The 23732-nt window shown below is 37.8% G+C and overlaps 1 protein-coding gene across 2 annotated transcripts in view; it reads left to right on the forward strand.

Moving 5' to 3' along the window:
* Positions 1–23732, forward strand: part of LOC116317676 (immunoglobulin lambda-1 light chain-like) — a 59542-nt gene that overhangs the window by 16192 nt on the left and 19618 nt on the right. Inside the window, exons 4-5 of one of the 2 annotated variants that reach the window (XM_031736522.2) lie at positions 8205–8238; positions 8892–9392. In XM_031736522.2, the coding sequence (XP_031592382.2) occupies positions 8205–8238; positions 8892–9214 (357 nt within the window). In that variant the 3' untranslated portion in view covers positions 9215–9392. Of the gene's footprint in view, positions 1–8204; positions 8239–8891; positions 9393–23732 lie in introns of those variants that run through there. The other variant, XM_039610866.1, reaches the window with a different exon arrangement.

Raw genomic sequence — 23732 nt, forward strand, 5'->3', positions numbered from 1 at the left:
AGAGTAACTGACTGTCTCCTGGAATCTTCTCCACCCTGTTGAGACTGTGCTGGGACACACAACAAACCTTCTGACAATGGCACGTAGGAGTTGGAGTCCAGGTTTTCCTTCATGCTACCAGCTATGACACTGAGCCTAGCCAAATGCAAAACTAGTGAAGATACACTCAGAAAAAGTAAAAGGGGAAAATGTCAGTGACTTCCACGTGTGAAATCATTTCTGTTTTGATTGTTCTTTCATTATTGTCTGTGTCGTGCACCTGTTGTTGATTGCATTAACACCAAAGGAGCTGAAATTGATTAACAATCTAACAAACCTCTGCTTCTTAACTGATCAGACCAGAAGTTTAACTGACTTGATGCGATACTCTTAAAAAGTTTTCTTTAATTTTTTGCTTCCCTTTCCCTTAATGGTTTATCATAGTTTGGAAATTTTAAGCTGAAAACTTAATGTTGTTGGAAACAACTTTTAATGTCATAACTGTCACTGGCTACACTTTCAGACTTTTCTGTTTTTTATGACTTTTGCTGTTTTTGACTTTTTTATGGCATTTGTTGTTTCTAAATGTCTAAATGTATTTTCAGGCTGTGCTTCTGTGGTGTCGGTCATTGCTCCATCCAGCACTGATTAACAACCCCCTCTGCTGCTTAACTGCAGCTGGGGATGATCAGCTAATCAGGCTCTCCCTGTATCAGGAGGTGACTTGGACTAGAGAAGAGAGCCATGCTGGGAGCTAGACAGCTGAAAAGCTGCACAAGCATTCTGATCAAAGAACTTAAAGTGTAAATAAAACATCACCAATCCTGCAGCATTGTGTATATGTCAGGTCCTTTCTTTAACATGGATTACCTCAATAAAAGCATTGACTTAAAATCATTCTTTTTCCTTTTTAGTGAACAGAATAATTTTTCAGTTTGTGTGAAAGTAGTCACTAACATAACGTTTAGTCAGGTGAATATACAAGAACCTCAGCATCATCCAAAAATCTCAGAATGTCACATTAACAAAATCTAACCGTGTTATCTAGACAGTGATAAATTTATATTTAAAAACATTTAAATCAAGGTTTCATTTTTGAGCAAAGCAAAAGTTTAAGTATCAAATATAATAACTATAATCCTGTCTCATTTTGGATGTGGGGAGAGTAACCATTTCAAAGTAAAAGGCAACAATCAAACAAAGAAAAAACACAAAAATGAACAGGGGGAACAAAGAAGAAGAAGATGACAAGACATTACCAACACCATTGATAATATTAACACTATTCGTAATACAGGCAAGACGAAAAAAAATCCAATGCTCCTCCTCCTTTTAGTTGTATTAAATAGCTTCTCTATGACCGTCTCCACTCAGTTCTTAGCCCACAGTGACAACATGCTGGTGACTCTCTGTGCTCTCATCACTGCTCTAACATGTAAAGAGTCTAAAATATACTGAAGAATAGACCTTATGTTATATTTAAATGCCAGTGTGTTTCTCATGACTCCATGTCTTCTTGTTTGCAGGTGTGGGTGGTGTGACGGTGGTGACACAGAAACCTCCTGTTTTATCGGTGAGGAAAGGAGAGACAGCCACCATGGACTGTAACCTGGGGACTGTTACTAACTATGCCAATTGGTATAAACAGATTCCAGGAGGAGTTCCTCAGTTTGTGCTGTATTTTTATTATAGCAATAGTGGTCCAACCTATGGCTCTGGGTTCTCCTCTCCAAAATTCACATCCACTCATCAGTCAACAAAAGATTATCGTTTGATCATCAAAAATGTGGAGGAGGGAGACTCTGCAGTCTATTACTGTAAGACATGGGACAGCAATGCTGCTGTATCACAGTGATTTACACTGTGACAAAAACCTCCCCACTGATACTTCTGCTTTTTGATGCTCTTTTTTTCACATCCTGACAAAAGACCCATTCAACAACTCAGTGTAAACCCACCACTTTCAAATAGTGGGTTTATTGTTATTTTTGATTTATTTTAATGTTCATCAATGAAAACTCAACAAGTTCAGACAGTCTGTTCATAAACACTGAATTACTCTTTTTGATAGATTTTAACATTCATCACTGAAAGTATATAACATATTGATGAATATGACGACTACCAAGAACACAAATTGTCACATATATGTACACAATTATGTGCATTTTAAATTATGTGCATCTAACATAATTCAACCAATTATGTGCATGTTTTTAAATAATACCAATTTGACAAACAATTGTCTAAAACTCTGATAACGTTCACATTCTAGCTGCAGTAAATGGATCAACTTAAATGGATACTGTTAAAGTTCCACAATGAGGTTAAAAAATATTTCATATGAAGTGAAAATGCATCTAAATTCAATTTTATCTGTTGCTTCTCTTCTCACTACAATCCTTTTCGTACCTCAGCTGAATATTAAAGGATGTTTACACCTCACACTGACAACATGCTGGGGACTGTCTGCTCTCTCATCACTTCTCTATAGTGTAAGACGTTCTTCTCATCTGTTTCATAGCCCATCTTTTTGTAGAAAGACATTTCACGTATGTTTTTCTGTGTTTGTTGGCAGATGTTAATGCAGCGGTAGGTTTTCTCCACATACCTGCTGTTCACAAGGTTTCTCCAGGTGAAGTTGTTTTCTACTGTAACAGAGAGAAATGGTTAAATTATGTTAGATGGTCTGAAGAAGTTCCTGGAGGGGTTCCTCAGTTTTGTCATTCTGGCAGCTCACTTGACTTTGGAACATGATCTCTATCACCAGAGGTGGGAAGTAACCAAGTACAAATACTTTGTTACTGTACTTAAGTAGAATTTTTATATATATGTAATTTACTTGAGTATTCATTTTTCAACTTTTTACTCTCACTCTCTATATTTTAACACAAATATCTGCCCTTTCGACTCCTTACATTTTCAAAACTGACTTGTTACTTTTGGTTCATTTGTAGTTTTTATGCTCGGGAGTCAAAGTGGGCTGGAAGAAGTGCAGGTGTCTGTAAGTTGTTCTTGCGTTGCTTCAGAATCTAGCTAACTCTACAGAAGAGGAGCAGGCATGAAGGAAGTGACAGGTAATTGCTAAGTCAACTTTTCTATCAGCTCAACAAACATCAGCAAACACACAAACTGTGTGCAGTTTGTCACACAGTGTGTTACTAGCTGAAGGTCTGGCTGCTGTATTTCACAGGGAGACAAAAAGGAGAAAAGAAATTCACACTGAGATAGAGAAAGATATAATAAGACAGACAGGACAGGAAGAAGAGAGGTTAGATTTAAAGGTAAGGACTGCTTAGTGTCGCTTGAGATTTAAAACTGCAGATTTAAAGCTTACATTTGATGTCATAATTTTAATCACATATTAGATTTGCATATGATATGTTTCAATAAATGTAGTAATAATAATAATAATCCATTGTTAAACTTTGTGCAAGGCAAACTAAGCTATATTAAATTTGTGTTAATTAAATGTTGCATGAAAGTATCGGGTTGTTTTCTCCAAGATAAACAGGTTAGCTCGCATTAATGTGGTAAATTCACAGTAAAGCATTGTGTTAGGCTGCTGCACAGTACCTCTGGTGCTCACTGTCAGAGGCAGGTTACATCAAGTGCAGTTGAGAAGAATTTGCATTTAAGATGATGCTTATATTAACCGAATTACAGGACAATATAAGCAGTGCAGTTTCAGTGGAGGGGAATGGCATTATAGCTTGTGTAAATCCACAAAGAGCAACAGGTCAGCTGATCACAGTCTGTATACTAAGAAAATCTACTGAACCTCATATTAGAAATGATTGTGAGTTGTGATTCTTTTGAATCAGTACTTCAACTTTACTATATTTTTTGTAACTTGGGTATCTTTACTTCTGCTTAAGTAAAGAAGGTCTGTACTTTTGCCACCTCTGTCTATACCATCTCTTTACTTTGTTTCATATTCCATATGTACGGGGAATAGGCCATTCCCTGTACGAAGTACAATTTAAAAAAAAAAAAAAAAAAAAAAAAAAGGTCATGATGCATAAAACCAGTGAGGTCTCTCAAGACCTTTGCAACCTTGTTGTTGCAGAACATACTGACAGCATTGTTTACAGAAAAATTTTAAACTACTGAAGGTTCCAGTGAGCACTGATGGGGCCATAATCCAGAAGTGGAAAGAACATAATTTAACCATAAACTGGCCAAAACCAGGTGCTCCCTGGAAGATTTTAGAGAGAAGAGTGAAAAGAATTATCAGACGACTTGTCCAAGAGCCAAGGACCACTTATGGGGAGCTGCATACAGACCTGGAATTAGCAGGTACAAATGTTTTAAAGAAAAGAATAAATAATGCATTCAATTGCCATGGCCCGGTTGCACGCTCACCATGTAAGACTCCATTGCTGAAGAAAATGCATGATGAAGTGCGTTTAAAGCTTAGACAAGCCAGTGAATTACTGGGGAGAATATAGTCTGGTCAGATTAAACCAAAATTGCCCATTTGATGTCATATTACATACAATGTTTTAAGGGTTATCATATCGTGTGGGTCTGTTTTTTAAGATAAGATAAGATAAACCTTTATTAGTCCCACACGTGGGAAATTTGTTGTGTCACTGCAGAAACTGGACAGTGCAAAGTTAGAGGAGCAAAAATTAAGAAAAACAATGGAATAGGATAAGCTAAAAAAAAAAAAAACACACTATATGCAATAGAATAAAATACTATATACAACAGAGTAAAATACTATGTTGTCAGAAAAAAAATTACACTTAGTGTTATTGCACATGTGTGGATTTATGTGTTTGGTCAGCTGTGAAGTCTTTGGTGTAGAGTCTGACAGCAGTAGGAAGGAGATTCCGCCACCGAATGGCGCCACTGAAGGACTTGTTCAGTGCTGTCAGAGTCTCCTGCATGGGGTGGGAGATGTTGTCCAACAGGGATGACAGCTCAGCCACCATTCTCCTGTCACTCACCACCTCCACTGGGTCCAGAGGGCATCCTAGAACAGAGCTGTCCATCTGGATCAGCCTGTTCAGTCTCTTCCTGTCCCCTGCAGAGATGCTGCTGCCCCAGCAGACCACACCGTAAAAGATGGCTGAGGCCACCACAGAGTCATAGAAGGTCTTCAGGAGTGGGCCCTTCACTCCAAAAGACCTGAGCCTCTGCAGCAGGTACAGCTTGCTCTGCCCTTTTCTGTAGAGAGCATCTGAATTGTGAGTCCAGTCCAGTTTATTGTTTATATGAACACCAAGATACCTGTAGCTATCCACAGCCTCAATGTCCATACCTTGTGGAGGATATTTGTGCCTGCAGAAGTCTACCACCAGCTCCTTGATTTTCCAGTGTTGATCTGGAGGTAGTTCTGCTGGCACCAGTCCACAAAGCCTTGGGTCAGTGCTCTGTAGTCCTTGTCTTCCCCATCAGTGATGAGGCCGACTATTGCAGAGTCATCAGAGAACTTCTGCAGGAAGCAGTGGGTGGAATTGTGGGAGAAGTCTTCAATGTAGATAGTGAAGAGGAACGTAGCCAGAACCATTCCCTGCAGGACCCCGTACTGCAGACAACTCTGTCCGACACAGCCCTGAGTTCTCACATACTGTGGTCGGTCGGTGACGTAGTCCAGTATCCATGTTGTGAGGTGATGGTCCATTTGTGAGTTCTCCAGCTTGTCCTTCAGGACTGTCGGAAGAATGGTGTAAAAGGCACTGGAGAAATCAAAAAACATGATTCTCACAGTGCTCCAAGCAGTCTCCAGGTGAGAGAGGGAACGATGTAGGAGGTGAATGACGACATCATCCACTCCAATGCCAGGTTGGTAGGCAAACTGAAGTGGGTGCAGTGATGAGCTCACCAGGGGCAGAAGCTGAGCCAGAACCAGCTGCTCCAGGGTCTTCATCAGGTGGGATGTCAGAGCCACCGGCCTGTGGCTGTTGAGGTCCTTGGGATGTGGAGTCTTTGGCACTGGTACAACACAAGAGGTTTTCCAGAGCTGCGGAACTGTCCCCAGCCTCAGGTTCAGGTTGAAAATGTGCTCCATCACACATTGATGCCATCTGGACCCGCTGCCTTCTTGGCTTTAATCCTTTTCAGTTCCCTCCTAACCTGGGTGGTTGAGAGAGACAGGCTGGAGCCATGTGTTGGATGTGTGCTGGATACTGTGGTTGGGGGGGGAGTAGTGAGCAGGGTGAGTAGAGGCGGTGTGAAGTGGCTGAGGTGTCAGGTGTGGAACAGCAGCAGTAGGTGAGTCTGCAACCGATGTTGGAGACTGCATCCTGCATGAATCAAACCTGTTAAAGACATGATTCAGTTCTTTTGCCCACCTCACATGCCCCCTGGGCAGAGAGTTCTGATCTTTTGGCATGAGATGGGCCTAAGGCCTACTATACAACTTTGGTACGCTTCATATAAATATAGGAAGGATGAATTGAAAAATATACTGAGACATTCTTAAATGTCATAAAATCTGCTGCCATCTACCAGGATAATGAAGATGAAAGAAGGGTGGAGGTTCCAGTAAGACAATGATCTGCATGAAACGCACAGCCAAGGAAACTCTTAACTGGCCCAGCTAATCATCTGGCCTGAATCCAATGAAATTGGGTGGAAAATCTATGGAAAGAAATAAAGTCAAAAAATCACACTTGAGACATTCATGCGACTAGTTTTTTCCATACAGGAGGCATCTTGAAGCTGTCACCACCAACAAAGACTTTTATACAAAGTATTAAATAAATTTCAGTAACTGTGTTCAATACTTTTTCTTTGAATCATTTCTCATTATTACATGTGACTGAATTTATGGAAATCTATGGTTTGATTTCTTTGCATGTGTGAATTGGATAGGTTGTTTCAGACATCTGGTGAGAATTTCATGTCAGTAGGGCCTTTAGGAATATTTTTACTTGGACAATTGGTCAATACTTACTTTACTTGCTGTGCCAGACTAAAATAATAATGCATATACATGGAGTCTCCATTGTATGAATTTAAAAATTATGACTATTAGTTGATCCAATGAAACATTTTTAGGTTTAATCTATGAATGAAAGCTGTTTTTGCCGAATCTACTGTTCTTGTAGTTCTCTTCTCCTTTGTCTCTTTACAACATTCAGTGTCTCTTCTCTTCTCACTATAACCCTCTCTCTCTGCTAAACAGTTTCACCAAACAGTGACAAAATGCTGTGGACCCTCTGCTGTGGACTCTTTTACAGTTTGTATATTTTGAAGTAAACTTTGACTTGTTTTTTTTTTTTCTATGTCATTGTAGGCAGATGTTGATGCAGTGACAGTGTTGACCCAGACACCTGCTGTCCACACAGTTTCTTCAGGTCAACAACTGCAACATAGAGAGAGATGATAGGAATTCTGTTTACTGGTATAAACAAGTTCCTTGAGGGTTTCCTCAGTATGTTCTAAGATGTCTGTATTCTGACAGCTCAGCCAGCTTTGAAACAAGATTCCCCTCAGACAGATCCAACTCTATGTCCTCATCAGACATAACTATCAAGCGCACAGAAACAGAAGACACTGTTGTTCACACTGTGGCAAAAACATCTTGAGCATTACATATGCTTTCTTGACTATTTCACTTGAAGATTGTACGTTACACTGAGTTTTCTCAATTGGACTAACTTCATATAATATGTTATTTAACATTGGATTGCTCATTTTTTGATTCTTTTTTAACCTTTAACCTGCTCAAATGCAACATTAAAAAAGTTGAAAGCTTTTATGTCAGCTGGTACAAACAGGTTCCTGGTTCTTCTCCTCAGTTCTGAGATTTTGTCATTTTTACAGCTCACCTGCATTTTGAGCAGGATTCTCATCAGAAAGATCAATATTTAAATCTTGACCAAACACTGATTTCAAGTCTATTATCAATCATGCAGAGACAGGAGACTCTGGAGCGAGTTCCTGTCAGACATGGGAAGACTCTTCCAACAAACCACCATCATAGTGAACCAGACTGTGACCCACATCTTATTGAGAGACATTACAGCTCTGATGAATTCAGATGAGTAATGAGGACTTTAAATAAAATCTTACACAAAACAAGTGACATGAAGGAATAAACAGGACTACACACAGAGAGAGAAACAGTTATATAATACAAACAGATTGATGAAGTGAATGAGATGTTGACAGTACAAGTTGGTCTCAACAGGATGTTTCAGTTCCTCTCCCCTCATCAGTGACAGTCAGGAGGTTTTTGTACAGCCATGTATACAAACTGAATCACTGTGGTATTCGGACAAGGCACCAAGCTGATTGTGACAAGTAAGTACTTTTAAACTGATCATAAAACAAGAGAGATTTTGCAAAAATCTGCTGATGACTACTTAATTCAATATGTTTCTTGTTCTGCATCATTTTTTCTGATTTCGTACAATCTGAAATAATTTTACGTTGTCTCATATACAGGAGACATGAATTTATTATATTAAAAAAATGTGAAAAAGTGTCAAACCAAATTTGTATATTTTTATATAAATGTCGTTCACTGAAAATGGTGTGAAATATGTTGTTGTTCGGTTTTATTATTCTCATAATGTTTTAATTTAGGTTGGCATTTCAAAAACATAGGCCTGTTTTCTCTTTCTTCAATAGTAGTTAACAGTGTTACTAAAGTTAAAAAATTAAGTGATTATAACCTGGCCGTATAGTTTTCTTTGACATGAAAGAAAATTACTCACAGTTATGCAGAAACCTCCAGAATTAAATCCAAGACATCTCACATGGAAAGTTAAACAGTAACTAGTCATATTTTATTTTGGGAAAATGTAAAAAGAAATTCAAATGATATGTTGGATTATGACTTCATTTCTAATTTCCTTCTTTCCTTTCGTTTTTCATTTTTCTTTTCTTTTTTTTTTTTTTTTTTTTTTTTTTTTTTTTTTTTTGTTTTCTGAACATCCTTCATGTATTTTCAGGCTCCAGCCTCCCTCCTCCTGTCCTGACAGTCTTCCCTCCATCCAGTGCTGAGCTCCAGTCCAGCACAGCTTCTCTGGTCTGTCTGTCCAGTCAGTCTGTGCCTTTTGCAGATGTGAGCTGGTTGGCTGGTGGGAGTCCAGTGAGCAGTGGGATCTCTACCAGCACTGCTGTTCAGAGACCAGACCAGACTTACCAAATCAGCAGCTCTCTGACCATCCAGACATCAGACTGGAACATGGATAAGGTTTATACATGTAAAGTGTCTTTGGGCTCGCAGACTTCAGAGAAAACCATCAAGAAGTCAGAATGTCCCACTGAATAGTCGAGGACCAGAAAGTGCATTTAAAATCTGCTTCTTTACTGCTTGTGCTGTTTGCTCATTACAGTCTTTACATGTTAGAAATCAGAATAAAGCAAAAGGTTTAAGTCATGTATTCATTTGCTGATTGTTATTTTCAGGAATTCATGTTTTGCACTAAATTAATAAAAGCATTGTTTTAAAAAAATGTCTTTTCTTGTGAGTAAATGAGGGGCACAGAGGAAAAAAACACACTCATAAGCACACCATATTTTAAATGTCTTCTTCCAATAGTAAAAACATAAATATATTCTGAAATAGACGCTATGTAATATTTGAACACTAGAGAGCATCATTTAACAATACTTCCTAAGTAACAGAGAGGGCAAGTGTCACTGGTTTTAAATGTTGGTTGTAGATTTGCAAATGAATCTTCACACTCAGTTAGTGAAGCATCACCTCTCTGTGCTTCTGTTTCTTCATGGCCAGGATGCACCTGCAGGTCTTAGTAACTCATTTATAACCTCGAGTAAATGAAGTATCAGCTCTCTGTAAAATAAATCGAACTGCTCTTTACTGGAAATGTTTCAGTTCATATCATTTGATCATACAGAGACAGTTAGCTGAATACTGATAGATTTTTGCCTAAACATAACTTATTTACTGTTAAGAAACACTAAATGGAATCCAGTTATGAAACTAAACCTTTCGGCATCTTTCTACTGTCATTTGCTGTTTTGCATTGAACATTAAAACCATTATATATAACCAGTTGGTAAGTCTGTCTCATTCAGGTTGTAGCTTTTTTACAAACAGTATTTTAATTATTTATTTATCTATCAACTTTTTCCTTCATTTTCTGGCATTTATTTAATCAGATGATCCCACTGTCATGGCATCATTAACTTTAATATAGGATATTATCTATCGATATGACAAAAAGAAGACTTGAAGGAAAAAGACAAAACACTGGACAGAAGACCCAGGACCATGATGCACAAAGGCAATCCATTTCTTCCACTTTTGTGAAAAGGTGTCTCCTTTAGACCTTTTCAAGAAAGTCATCCTCTCATAAAGATTTCCCTTTATATACTAGTTCTTTGTGTTATTTTTTGTAACCAACAATGAACAATACTTTCATGAATACAGTACCAGTCCTTTTCAATCAAAACATCCTCTTTAATTACTCCAAGATACAGCACCATGACATCTACAGGGATTTCACAGTATAGCTTCTTTCTTAGAGTTAGACATGTAATGTCCCAGTATTTTTGAATTTTATTGCATATCCAAAGATTTTGTGAGTGGGTGACATTCATATGACCACACTGTTTCCTGCGGTTGTTACCACATTTCTAAGTTGTAAGAAAAACACAAATTAATTTTTTTCCAACCAAATTCTCTCCAGTTCTTTGACCTTGTGTGTCATCCACATAGAAGATCAATCCTCTTTTGCTATTTATATGTCTAGTTCTTTTTCCCATTTTGTTTTAATGTCGGTCTTATTCCCTTTATGCTCCCTTTGTGCTTCTGGAGGCCTTGCTTCTTTTCCCATTTTTCTTTTTTAATGCTTCAGTTGAAAAATATACATTTTGTTGTTAATAAAAAAAATGAATGAAGAAAAAAGAAAAACAATATTATGATGATGTAATAGGGTGAAAGGAGGAGACACAGCTCCTCCTCCTCCTTCTGTTAGTTGTATTAAATGGCTCCTCCAGCACCTTTTCTCCAAATCAGTTCTCAGCCCACACTGACATCATGCTGGTGACTCTCTGTGCTCTCATCACTGCTCTAACATGTAAACACTTCGACTTAAATTGCACACATATATACTGATATTGGTGTGTTTTTCTTGACTCCATGTCTTATTGTTGTTTGCAGGTGTGAGTGGTGTAACGGTGGTGACACAGAAACCTGTTGTATCAGTGAGGAAAGGAGAGACAGCTACCATGGACTGTAACCTGGGGACTGTTACTAACAGTTCTGCTCGTTGGTATAAACAGATTCCAGGAGGAGTTCCTCAGTTTGTGCTGAGGTTTCGTCATGACTGGAGTTCTCCAAAGTATGGCACTGGATTATCTGCTCCAAAATTCACATCCACTCATCAGTCAACATCAGACTATCATTTGATCATCAGCAATGTGGAGGAGGGAGACTCTGCAGTCTATTACTGTCACACATGGGACAACTCTGCTAAAGAGCATGTATCACACTGATTTACACTGCGACAAAAACTTCCTTACTGTTACTTCTGCTTTTTGAGCACAAACTTAGTGCCACAAAGGCACATAATTCATTTAAACATGCTGTTGTTTATTGTTTTATTGTTATCTTTTTTTAAATTTTCACTTTTACTTTAAACATAGCACAAGAATATGCACACATTATTCACACATAAAACCTCACATCATCAGCTTTTTAATATTATTGTACTATAGCATATGTTTGATCAAAAACATTCTCAACATACTAATTCTGACTTCAAGCCACAGTAAGACAAAAATGACACTACACAAATCCTCTTGATATTGAAGTTCAGAACTTTGCTAATTTGTTTAACTAAAGTTTTTTTTAGACTCTTTAACATACAGATAACAGATTAATCAGGACAACTGAGTGTAACCCACCACCTTCAATAATGTGTTATTAAATACTGGATTGCTCCTTTTTATTGTTTAATTCAAAGTATATACAATCTGAGAACACAGCACCAACTACTTTATAGTCCAGTAAAGTGCATACATTCAGCAACCACTTTATTAGCTACGCCTGCTCCACTGCTTGTCACTCTAATCCAAATATCTAACCAGCCTTTCCCATCAGCAGCAACTCAAAACATTCAGACATGCAGGCATTATCAAGACAGGCTGCTGGAGTTCAAACTCAGAATCAGAATGGTTCATGCATGGTGTCTGAGAACGCAGCATGAACATTGACCCCTCCCTTAGCTGTTAATCAATGGCTGGTTATAAGGAGCAGCTGTGGCCTACTTCTGATCTCTGGCAACTTGCACTCATTTCTGTTCAAGGTGGCGAAGATCACAGACTTTTTCAAGTATTGCGGATTGGATTTATTCCTCCTGGCAATTGCATAATCTGTGTAACTGTTAAAAGGTGGTAAACAGGATCCTCACGGGTTGTCTACAATTTGGTTTATGGTAGGGTGGACCCTGGATAACTACTTTCTCTTTCTTGTTATTGGCCTGCACACTGCTGCTGTCTTGTTGTAGCCTTGTTGCTGTTCTATTGTCTAGCATTGACTGGCTGTTTGTTTTTATGGTGTTTTAGTGTCAACTGTTATATTTTAATCATGCTTTTAAAATCAGTTGCATTTTAGAGTGTGTTTCTTCTTGTTTCTTTTATATCTCACTTACTGATTTGTTTTGTTTTTATATGTCATGATTTATAGGTTTCGGTAACACTTCATAATAAGTGCACACTATTAAGCATTAGTTAATCATCTGTTAAGCATTAGTTAATGGTTACTTAATTATCTCTACAGCATCTACAAAGTATTTCTCATAATCAGTTAATAGTTTACAAGCACTGCTTTAAACACTTTATTCATGATGAATAAGCCAATATATAACACTTTTTATTAATTATGTTTACATGTTCTAAAACTCATTGATTAATCATTTATAAACACTACTTTACATCAGTTACAAACCAGTCATTTCAGGATGTTCAATGGTATACAAAATCATTGGTAAAAGGTAAATAGATGGTTAGCACACCCTATATAATACTATAAACTCTACATGTACTACACATACTAGTTTCATACTAGATGTTTTATAAACACTGGATATCAGGGTTACATCAGTCAGCTGCTATAGCTTAACAGATGTCTTACAATACATTTATAACTGTGACTTAAAGGCTGCCAAAGCTGTAACTCACTATCGACCAACTTCTTTTTCGATAGATTATCTATAAATACTCATAACTACCTTTATAAACTTATTTAGGAAGTTACAAACCATTTGCAACTTGTTAGTAAAGTATTTTGAGTGAGCTCATCTGAGGTGGGGACCATATATACCTTACAACTTATTTATAGATGTGAAGATTTTTAAAATACATTGTAACAAAAAATAAATGACAACACACAGGGTAGATCCAGAATAGGGCTGCCACGATTAGTCGACTAGTCACGATTACGTCGACTATTAAAATCGTCGACGACTAATTTAATAATCGACGCGTCGTTTGAAGCTTTGTAAGATCCCAAAAGACGCAGGAATAAGTAGTAGTATTTAAGAGTGTAATAACGGACTGAAACAGAAGATGGCAGCACTGCATGTACAAGGATGCCAGCTGCCGTTAAACCCCGAAGAAGAAGAAACTGTGTCCCAGAATTCATAGCGCGGCCCAGCGCAGTTGTCAACAATGGCGGCAGCTAGTTAGTTTTAATATTACTCTTATTATTCTTTCTGGGTCACAAAATAAACGTTTAACATATTTTCAGGTGAGAATATAGCTGTGTAAACCTCAAATATCTGCTCAGTCTATCAAGACACCACATATTTTCAAAAGCGCTCCGATGTTTTCGGAGACGTCTGTTACCCACCAGCTCGATAGCGAGCCGGGTTTCTAGGCTCATTAGAGTCGGTGAGAACACCGGACTCCCGGCAAATCGTTTTCAAGCTGACCACCGTCTTTCGCTACTCAGGTTAAACATGTAATATAAGTCACTTAGATAACTTAAAAATGTTATTGTTTGGCTTTTTTTTTAGTATTTTATTTGTTCCTGAGTAAATTGGTTTGGCTGAGAAATAAAGTTATAGTTTTTGCACAGATGAATAAACGTCAAGCAGACAACTGATTATCAGAAGTGTGAGATGCTCGAGAATATACTCCAGTGTCCTGTTATATTTTAGATAGCAAGGAGCAGACGGCTGCGTTTATTAAACTTCACTGAAACAATCTGCAAATTTCATTAAAAGTGTAATAAACTATCATCTTGTCTTTATTTTTAGTTAGCACATACCTTAAACACTTCAAGCTGTAAGCTAATGATAGTTATATAAGAGCAGACGCATGCTGGTGCAATAAGCTGTACATTTTACGTCCAATGGATGCATGATCTGATTAGTCGACTAATCGCAAAAATAATCGGTGACTAGTCGACTATCAAAATAATCGTTTGTGGCAGCCCTAATCCAGAACGCACTGTATTTCTAAGATGCCAATCACAAAAATATCAGAACAATGCTTACAAATTTGACACACAAATGTTGATACAAAAATAAAAACAGTGTCATAAACTATCAGCCAATATTTAAAGTAATACAGAACTCGGTTGGATGCAAACTATTTGAACTGTAGCTCTTTACATAAAGTGTTTTGTTTTAACATGTGTGATCATTAAGATAAAACTACAGAATTTATAACAGTAAAATAATAATAAAAAACCTACAAACCAAAAATCAAGTGTGTCTTTTTTTTTTTTTTACAAACAATTGACCAATAATTAACTGGAATATATAACTTTTTTTTAAATGCTGTTAACAATGGTGGACTCACCACATTTCACCATGTAAAAAAACAACAAAAATCTAATCTTTCTTTGTTTTAAGAGGAAGCAATTTACCTGAAGACTTATATGCTTTGAATTCTTCCTCTGTTTCTGGATCTGCACTGATTGCTGCAGCACACTGTGTAGCAAACAGTGAAAGTTTCTGTCCCTGCCTGTTTTTTTCTAATTCTTTATACCTCTCAGGTGCAACAATGAATAGCTCAGCAATTGGAGCAGTTGCCACAATCGTGTTCCGGTCCACTCCCAGACGTTTAAAGGCAGCAGACATGGTGCCTCCTCTTTTGAAAAGCCTCAAAATCTTGTTGTACCGGGTGACCACTTGCTTAGGATTCTGGACTGCAATTGAGAGAACATAATGATTAATGTAATGTAATAGTGTAGTAATGTAACACACTGCATGCAAAATCAAACTGTTGAGTTAACCACTTTTCCTCTTGTTCTTGGTTTTTGGTCATGTTTCTTCGACTTCTTGTGCTTTTTTGCTTTGCCCTTCTTCCTCTTCTTCCTGTCTTCATCTGATGAAGTTGTGCTCATGGAGTAGTCAGAACTCTCATCAAAAGACCCATCAGAGGACAGTGAAGATGTGCTCAATACCTCACTGGAATCCTGGACAGAACTTGTGGGTTCCTTTGAGAGAGCTAGTAAAACAGTTAAAAAATACAACACAGACAAAATTACTCAAAAGAATGCTTATGTAAGTGCTCAAGCACAGGAAGTATGTGACAGGAAGTGGACTTACATGCTGCTAATTGCTCCTTTAGATAGTCTCTTTCTTTGGTGAACTCATCAGTCTTATCCTTTTGCCACTCGAGCCTCATCTTACAGATCTCCAACTCTTGTGATTTTCTTCTGTTTGCCAGCTGTGCAGTTGGGGCAACAGTTACACCTAGAGAAAATTAAATGTGTAAAATCATTTCTGTGTTGATTGTTCTTTCATCATTGCCTGTGTCGTGCACCTGTTTTTGATTGCATTTACACCAAAGGAGCTGAAATTGATTAACAATCTAACAAAGCTCTGCTGCTTAACTGATCAGACCAGAAGTTTAACTGACTTGATGCAATACTTTCACAAAGTGTTTCTTTAATTTTTTGGAACAGCATATATTTTCTGTACTTATCTTTCACTGGATGTTCTAAATGGTTTTTCATAGTTTGGAAATTTTAAGCTGAGAACTTAATGTTGTTGGAAATGTTAATGTTAATGTCATTACTTCTCTTGCTACACTTTCAGACTTTTCTGTTTTTTATGACTTTTGTAGTTTTTGACTTTTTTATGGCATTTGTATTTTCTAAATGCCCTTTGTGTATTTTCAGGCTGCAGCCTCTGTGCTCCTGTACTGATGGTCTTTGCTCCATCCAGTGCTGATAAATAACCCCCTCTGCCACTTAACTGCAGCAGGGGCTGATTGGCTAATTAGGTTCTCCCTATATCAGGAGGTGACTTGGACTGGATCCAGGGATGGGGAACACCAGGCCTCAGGGGCCGGTGTTCTGCAGGTTTATCACCCTGGGACAAAACACCTGCATCAAATGATTAGTTCACTACCAAGCCTCTGGAGAATTTCAAGACATGTTGAGGAGGTAATTTTGCCATTTAAATCAGCTGTGTTGGATCAAGGACACATTTAAACATGCAGGACACCGGCCCTTGAGGCCTGGAGTTCTCCCACCCCTGAGCTAGACAGCTGAAAAGCTGCACAAGCAGTCTGATCAAGGAACACGAAGTGTAAACAAAACGTCACCAACCCTGCAACATTGTATTCGTGTCAGGTCCTTTCTATAACATGGATTACCTGAATAAAAAAACATTCTTTTTCCTTTTTTAGTGAACAGAATAATTTTTCAGTTAGTGTGATAGTCGTCACTAATGTAACATTTAGTGAAGTAAATATACAAGAACATCAGCATCATCGAAAAATCTCAAAATGTCACATTAACAATATCTAACAATGTTCTCTAAACAGTGATAAATTTAAATTTAGCAAAATTTAAATCAAAGTTTAATTTTTGAATAAAGCACAAGTTTAAGTATCAAATATAACAACTATAAATCCTGTCTCATGATATGGAGAGAGTAACCATTCCAAAATTAAAAACAACAATCAAACAAACAAACTAAAAAATGAACAGAGGGAAAAAAGAAGAAGAAGATGGCAAGGCATTACTAACACCAGTGATAATAATAACAATATTAGTAATACAGGCAAGACAAAAAAAAAACCCTCCAATGCTCCTCCTCCTGTTAGTTGTATTAAATAGCTCCTCCACCATCATCTCTCCCCTCAGTTCTTAGCCCACACTGACAACATGCTGGTGACTCTCTGTGCTCTCATCACTGCTCTAACATGTAAAGAGTCTAAAATATACTGAAGAATAGACCTTATGTTATATTTAAACGTCAGTGTGTTTCTCATGACTCCATGTCTTCTTGTTTGCAGGTGTGAGTGGTGTGACGGTGCTGACACAGAAACCTCCTGTTTTATCAGTGAGGAAAGGAGAGACAGCCACCATGGACTGTAACCTGGGGACTGGTACTAACTATGCTGCTTGGTATAAACAGATTCCAGGAGGAGTTCCTCAGTATGTACTGAAGTTTCATCATGACTATAGTTCTCCAAGCTATGGTTCTGGGTTCTCCTCTCCAAAATTCACATGTACTCATCAGTCAACAACAGATTATCGGTTGATCATCAAGAATGTGGAGGAGGGAGACTCTGCAGTCTATTACTGTAAGACATGGGACATCTCTGTTGATGAGTTTGCATCACAGTGATTTACACTGTGACAAAAACCTCCTCACAGATACTTCTGCTTTTTGATGCTCTTTCACATCCTGATAAAACACACCTCCAACAAACACACTGAAACCCCACCACTTTCAAATACAGTTTTATTTTTTTTTCTTATAATATTTAGCATTAAAATCATGAACAAAGCAAACAGGGAATATTCACATGTTATTCAGTCACAACTACTCAAATAATCATATACAAAAAAGGAGACTGATAGTGTATGCTGTTATCTATAAGTAATATAAATTTAATAGACATCAGACTCAACTCTTTTTTTTGTATGTCCCGTCTGGCACTGAAGCAATCAGAATTTTTTTCTGAAGGCCAACAGATTTATCTTCCCAAGTGGACCATTATGGCTTTTGTTCTTTCCTATCCCCTGGTAAAAGAAAGACAAAGAAAAGAGAAGTTGGGAAGAGGCTCGAGAGAAAAACAGAGAGACAGAGAAAAGACACTGAAAATCTGTTGGATAACCTGCTGGCAACAAAACAAGCAAAAAGAGAACAACACAGTATGGAAACCACAGCAACAACCAACATAAGCATAAATAAGAGTAAATAATAAATAACTGAATGTTACTGAGCAGCACACAAGACCGACAAATCACGATATGTTTAGATGCAGCAGCCAACCAATGGTGTATGTCTGTGAGTACCTGTTTGTACACACCTGTCAGGTATTCACCACCAGCATTATGCACCAGGATTAGTACAGGTGGATCCTGAGTGTTAATAACAGTGGTGCTCAGTTTCATCAGTTTGCACTAATATGTGTCACAGTAATAACCCTCCAACAGATGGCTCTGCTTTCTTCTTCTATCTACTCACCAGTAAAAATCTGATTGTTTAACTCTCAAGATGTAGATGAGAACCGCTCGTATTTGTTTCTGTGAATCGGGGGAAGTATATCAAAATGCCTGTATCAGAGTGACTTACTTTGTGAGAAATACCACAAAACCCATGTGACAAAAAAGGGAGCCCACACAATTCTATTACTAAAATTATTCTCTATATTTCAGTTGTTCAATATTCAATAATGACATAACATTTTATAAAATGTTCTCCTAACCCTAAACATTCTGGTTTCATGTGACATAAAAGTTCATACATTTTAGGGGATGTTGACTATGGAATTATAACAGTTATTCTAACAGTTAGCAGGGTTCTGCTCTGTTTTTGTCCAAACATAAAAACTGGTAATGTTCAAAGCATCAATAATAAATCTGAAGGACATAGTAAACAATTTATAATAATAAAATATAACACCACAATTTTAAGGGAGAGGAGGGAGACATCACTATCACCAATAATTATTAATACAAATACTGAATTAACCTCCACTGAACATAAGTCACCAAAATACATCACAAAATATGCACGTTTAGCTCCTCCTCCTGTCAGTCTCTCTGAGTTTCAGTGTCATATTTAATGGTTCACACCTCCTCTCCTCCTACAGAAGCAGTGATATCTCGTTCCAAGTTACAGGTCTCAACACACAGTGACAACATGCTGGTGACTCTCTGTGCTCTCATCACTACTCTAACATGTATGGAACCTCATTTATACTTCAGATTAGTAGTTATTTGTTGGATTCATATGTGCTTGTGTTTCTCTTGACTTCATGTCTTCTTGTTGTTTGCAGGTGTGAGTGGTGTGACGGTGCTGACACAGAAACCTCCTGTTTTATCAGTGAGGAAAGGAGAGACAGCCACCATGGACTGTAACCTGGGGACTGGTACTAATGCTGCCTCTTGGTATAAACAGATTCCAGGAGGAGTTCCTCAGTATGTGCTGTATTTTTATCATAGCGATGGTTCTCCAAACTATGGCTCTGGGTTCTCCTCTTCAAAATTCACATCCACTCATCAGTCAACATCAGATTATCGTTTGATAATCAAAAATGTGGAGGAGGGAGACTCTGCAGTCTATTACTGTCAGACGAGGGACTACTCTGTTAATGAGTTCGTCTCACAGTGATTTACACTGTGACAAAAACCTCCCCACTGATACTTCTGCTTTTTGATGCTCTTTTTTTCACATGCTGACAAAAGACCCATTCAACAAACTCAGTGTAAACCCACCACCTTCAAATAGTATTTTCATTGTTCTTTTTGATTTATTTTAATGTTCATCAATGAAAACCCACCAACTTCAGACAGTCTGTTCATAAACACGGAATTACTCTTTTTGATAATTTTAACATTCATCACTGAAAGTATATAACATATTGATGAATATGACGGCCACCAAGAACATAAATTGTCACATATATGTACACAATTATGTGCATTTTTAATTATGTGCATCTAACATAATTCAACCAATTACGTGCATGTTTTTAAATAATACCAATTTCACAAACGATTGTCTAAAACTCTGATAACTGTAACCTTCTATCTGCAGTAAATGACATTAATCAGCCTAAATAGATACTGTTGAAGTTGCACAATGAGGTTAAATAATATTCCATATGAAGTGAAAATGCAGCTGAATTAAATTTTATCTCTTGCTTCTCTTCTCACTACAATTCTTTTCACATCTCAGCTGAATAGTAAAGGATGTTTACACCTCACACTGCCAACATGCTGGGGACTGTCTGCTCTCTCATCACTTCTCTAAAGTGTAAGACGTTCTTCTCATCTGTTTCATAACCCATCTTTTTGGAGAAAGACATTTCACTCGTGTTTTTCTGTGTTTGTTGGCAGATGTTAATGCAGCGGAAGGTTTTCTCCACATACCTGCTGTTCACAAGGTTTCTCCAAGTCAAGAAGTTGTTCTCAGCTGCAACAGAGAGAAATGGTTGAATTATGTTAGATGGTGTAAAAAAATTCCTTGAGGAGTTCCTCAGTTTTGTCATTCTGGCAGCTCCCTTGACTTTGGAACATGATCTCTATCGCCAGAGGTGGGAAGTAACCAAGTACAAATACTTTATAACTGTACTTAAGTAGAATTTATTTTTCAACTTTTTACTTTCACTCCCTACATTTTAACACAAATATCTGTACTTTTACTCCTTACATTTTCAAACTGACTTGTTACTTTTGGTTCATTTGTAGTGTTTATGCTCAGGAGTAAAAGTGGGCTGGAAGAAGTGTAGGTGTCTGTAAGTTGTGTTTGTGTTACTTCAGAATCTAGCTAACTCTACAGAAGAGGAGCAGGCATGAAGGAAGTGACATTAAAGGAAGTATCAGGTGAAGGAAGTAACAGGTAATATCAAATTCAACTTTTTTTATCAGCTCAACAAACAACAGCAAACACACATTCTGTTTGTGTGCAGTTTGTCACACAGTGTGTTACTAGCTAAAGGTCCAGCTGCTGTATTTCACAGGGACACAAAAGAAAAGGAGAAAAGAGAAGTTCACTCAGAGATGGAGAAAGATATAATAAGACAGACAGAACAGGAAGAAGAGAGGTTAGATTTAAAGGTAAAGACTGCTCAGTGTTGCTTTAAAAAAGTGCTGATTTAAAGCTTACATGTGATGTTATAATTTTAATCATATATTAGGTTTGTATATGATATGTTTCAATAAATGTAATAATAATAATATTTTATTAAACACCCTGCAAAGCAAACTAAGCTATGTTATTGAAATATAGCATGGAAGTACTGGGTAGTTTTGTTCAAGATAAACAGGGTGTTTTGCATTAATGTGGTGAATTCACAGTAAAACATTGTGTTGGACTGCTGCACAGTACCTCTGGTGCTCGCTGTCAGAGGCAGGTACACCAAGTGTAGCTGAGATGAATTTGAATTTAAGATTTTGATGCTTAGGTTAACCCATTGAATTCAAACTTTATTGGACTCTTAACTTTCTAGTATAAAGACAGTATAAGCAGTGTAGTTTCAGTGTAGGGGATGGGCATTATAGCTTGTGAAACTGATGGCATCTTGTTGAATTCAGTTGTGTAAATCAACAAAGTGCAACAGGTCAGCTGATCATAGTCTGTATACTAAGAAAATCTACTGAAGCTCATATTAGAAATTATTGTACTGTGATTCTTTTGAATCAGTAGTATCAAGAGTGAATCAGAGTATTTTTTAACTTGGGTATCTTTACTTCTACTTAAGTAAAGAAAGTCTGTACTTTTGCCACCTCTGTCTATCCCGTTGAGACTCTCTCTTTACTTTGTTTCATATTCCAAATGTACGGGGATCAGGCCATTCCCCAAATGAAGTACAATAAAAAAAAGGTCAGGATGCATAAAACCAGTGAGGCCTCATCACCTTTCTTAGCCTATTGGCAGAGAACACAATGATGGCACTGGTTACAGAAAAATTGAAGGTTCCAGTGAGCACCGATGGGGCCATAATACAGAAGTGAAAAGAACATCATTTAACGATAAACTGGTCAAAACCAGGTGCTCCCTGGATGATTTTAGAGAGAAGAGTGAAAAGAATTATCAGATGACTTTTCCAAGAGCCAAGGACCACTTTTGGCGAGCTACATAAAGACCTGCTTAACCGCTGTTGTAACAAAGTGCAGCAACAACACCAAATAGTCCAAAGAAAAAACAAACAAACAAACACAGGATTTAGCTACATGGGCTTAGAATTTACAGGCCATGCTCCGCATCATCATCTACTAGGGCTGTTCGATATAATGATATATCGGGTGAAGATATGAAAACGTCTATCGTTTCATATTACGCTATCGTTTGTTTCGTGGTGTCACAAAATAATGTCATGATCCGGAGTCTGTGACTCCGTGTTTATGTTTTAGTTGTTATTATTATTCTGGGTTTTGTTTATCTCGGTACGCTCCTTGTTCACGTTTCATGTTCCTATGTGTTCCCCAGTCTGTGTGAAGTTTGTGTGTTGTGTCATTGCGTGTATGTGTTTCCTGTTTTATTGTGAAGGTCTGCGTCTTATGTGAGTGTTTTCAGTTTGCCTCCCTAGTCTCGTCATGTTAATCACTCCCAGCTGTGTCCCCCACCTGTGTGTAATCTCCCTGTGTTCTCTGAGTGTTTTTAAGTCGTGTCTTCTGCCTTAGTAGTTGCTGGTTCGTCTGTGTTGTTTACCTCGGTCTCCCTGCATCTACGTTTCTGGTTTGTTTTGTTAGTTTGCCCAGTTTAGGTTTTCCTGTTTCACCTTCACCCGCGCTATTGCTGTTTGTATTTTCTTTTGTTAAATAAATACTCATCTGCACCAGAGCTGCCGCATTTTGGGTCCTATCTCCAATTCCACACGTCTGCCACACCGGACGTGACAAATAACTGTTTACAGCAATATTTTTTCATTGTTTTGGTGGTCACTGTAGAATTTCTTAAAGTTCTGTGTTTCTCTTATATTTAGTATAACCACACAACGGATGGACAAGCGACTGTTTTTATGCGTTGTTGTTAGCAACAACGACAGTAAAACCATCGCGTGGCTCCGCCGTCCACTTGTTTATTTTCCACATAAACCTTTGACAATAAAGCTGAGGATCCTGTTGAGATTTTTCAAAATAAACTGAATTACGTGAAATACTATGCAGAGTGGTTACGGACAAGAAAGTAAAAAGATCCGTCAGGTGCTAAAAAATAAACCTTAAAACCTTAAAACACGTAATAAATACTCGCAAAGAAAGCTAAATGAGTTCAGCCCAGAGGTGGGAATGTTTTGCGAGGGGGAGAAGGGAGCCTTCTGTGAGAGTCTTGACAGCGAAATCAATATGGCGGCACCGGTAAGCATTAGCATGAATGAAGTGGATTTCTGAAGAAAGTGGGACCACATCATCCAAACAATTTTCAAATAACACAATGGGACAAACAACAGAATCATCAATTTTGTGTTACGTTGTTTCAACGAAAGGACTGGCTAACGGCAAATGTCAGTAGGAATTCACTTTACTGTTTCCCTGGCCTGCTTTTTGGAGGACACACAGCTTAGACTCTACAAGGAATTGTGGATTTGAAGCATTTATCTGACTAAATTAGGTAATACGAATGCAGCACAAGTCAGATTGGAAATAGTGTAAAGCTATCAGTGTTAACATCGCCTGTCAACTGGATAAAGGACACCGCATTGCTATACAGAGACACAATGAGCTAGTAAAAAAACAAAAAACAAAACAAAACAGGCATTCACTATCACGGATTGTGGACTGTATTAAATTTTGTGGGGCACACGAGCTAGCTTTACGGAGATCAGACGAATCGCCGACCTCACTTCAACGAGGTGTGCTTCTGGATGTCTGCTTTGCTGGGGGATGCACACTTTCTTTGTTG

This window comes from Oreochromis aureus, linkage group 4, assembly GCF_013358895.1.
Source record: "Oreochromis aureus strain Israel breed Guangdong linkage group 4, ZZ_aureus, whole genome shotgun sequence".
Taxonomy (NCBI): domain Eukaryota; kingdom Metazoa; phylum Chordata; class Actinopteri; order Cichliformes; family Cichlidae; genus Oreochromis; species Oreochromis aureus.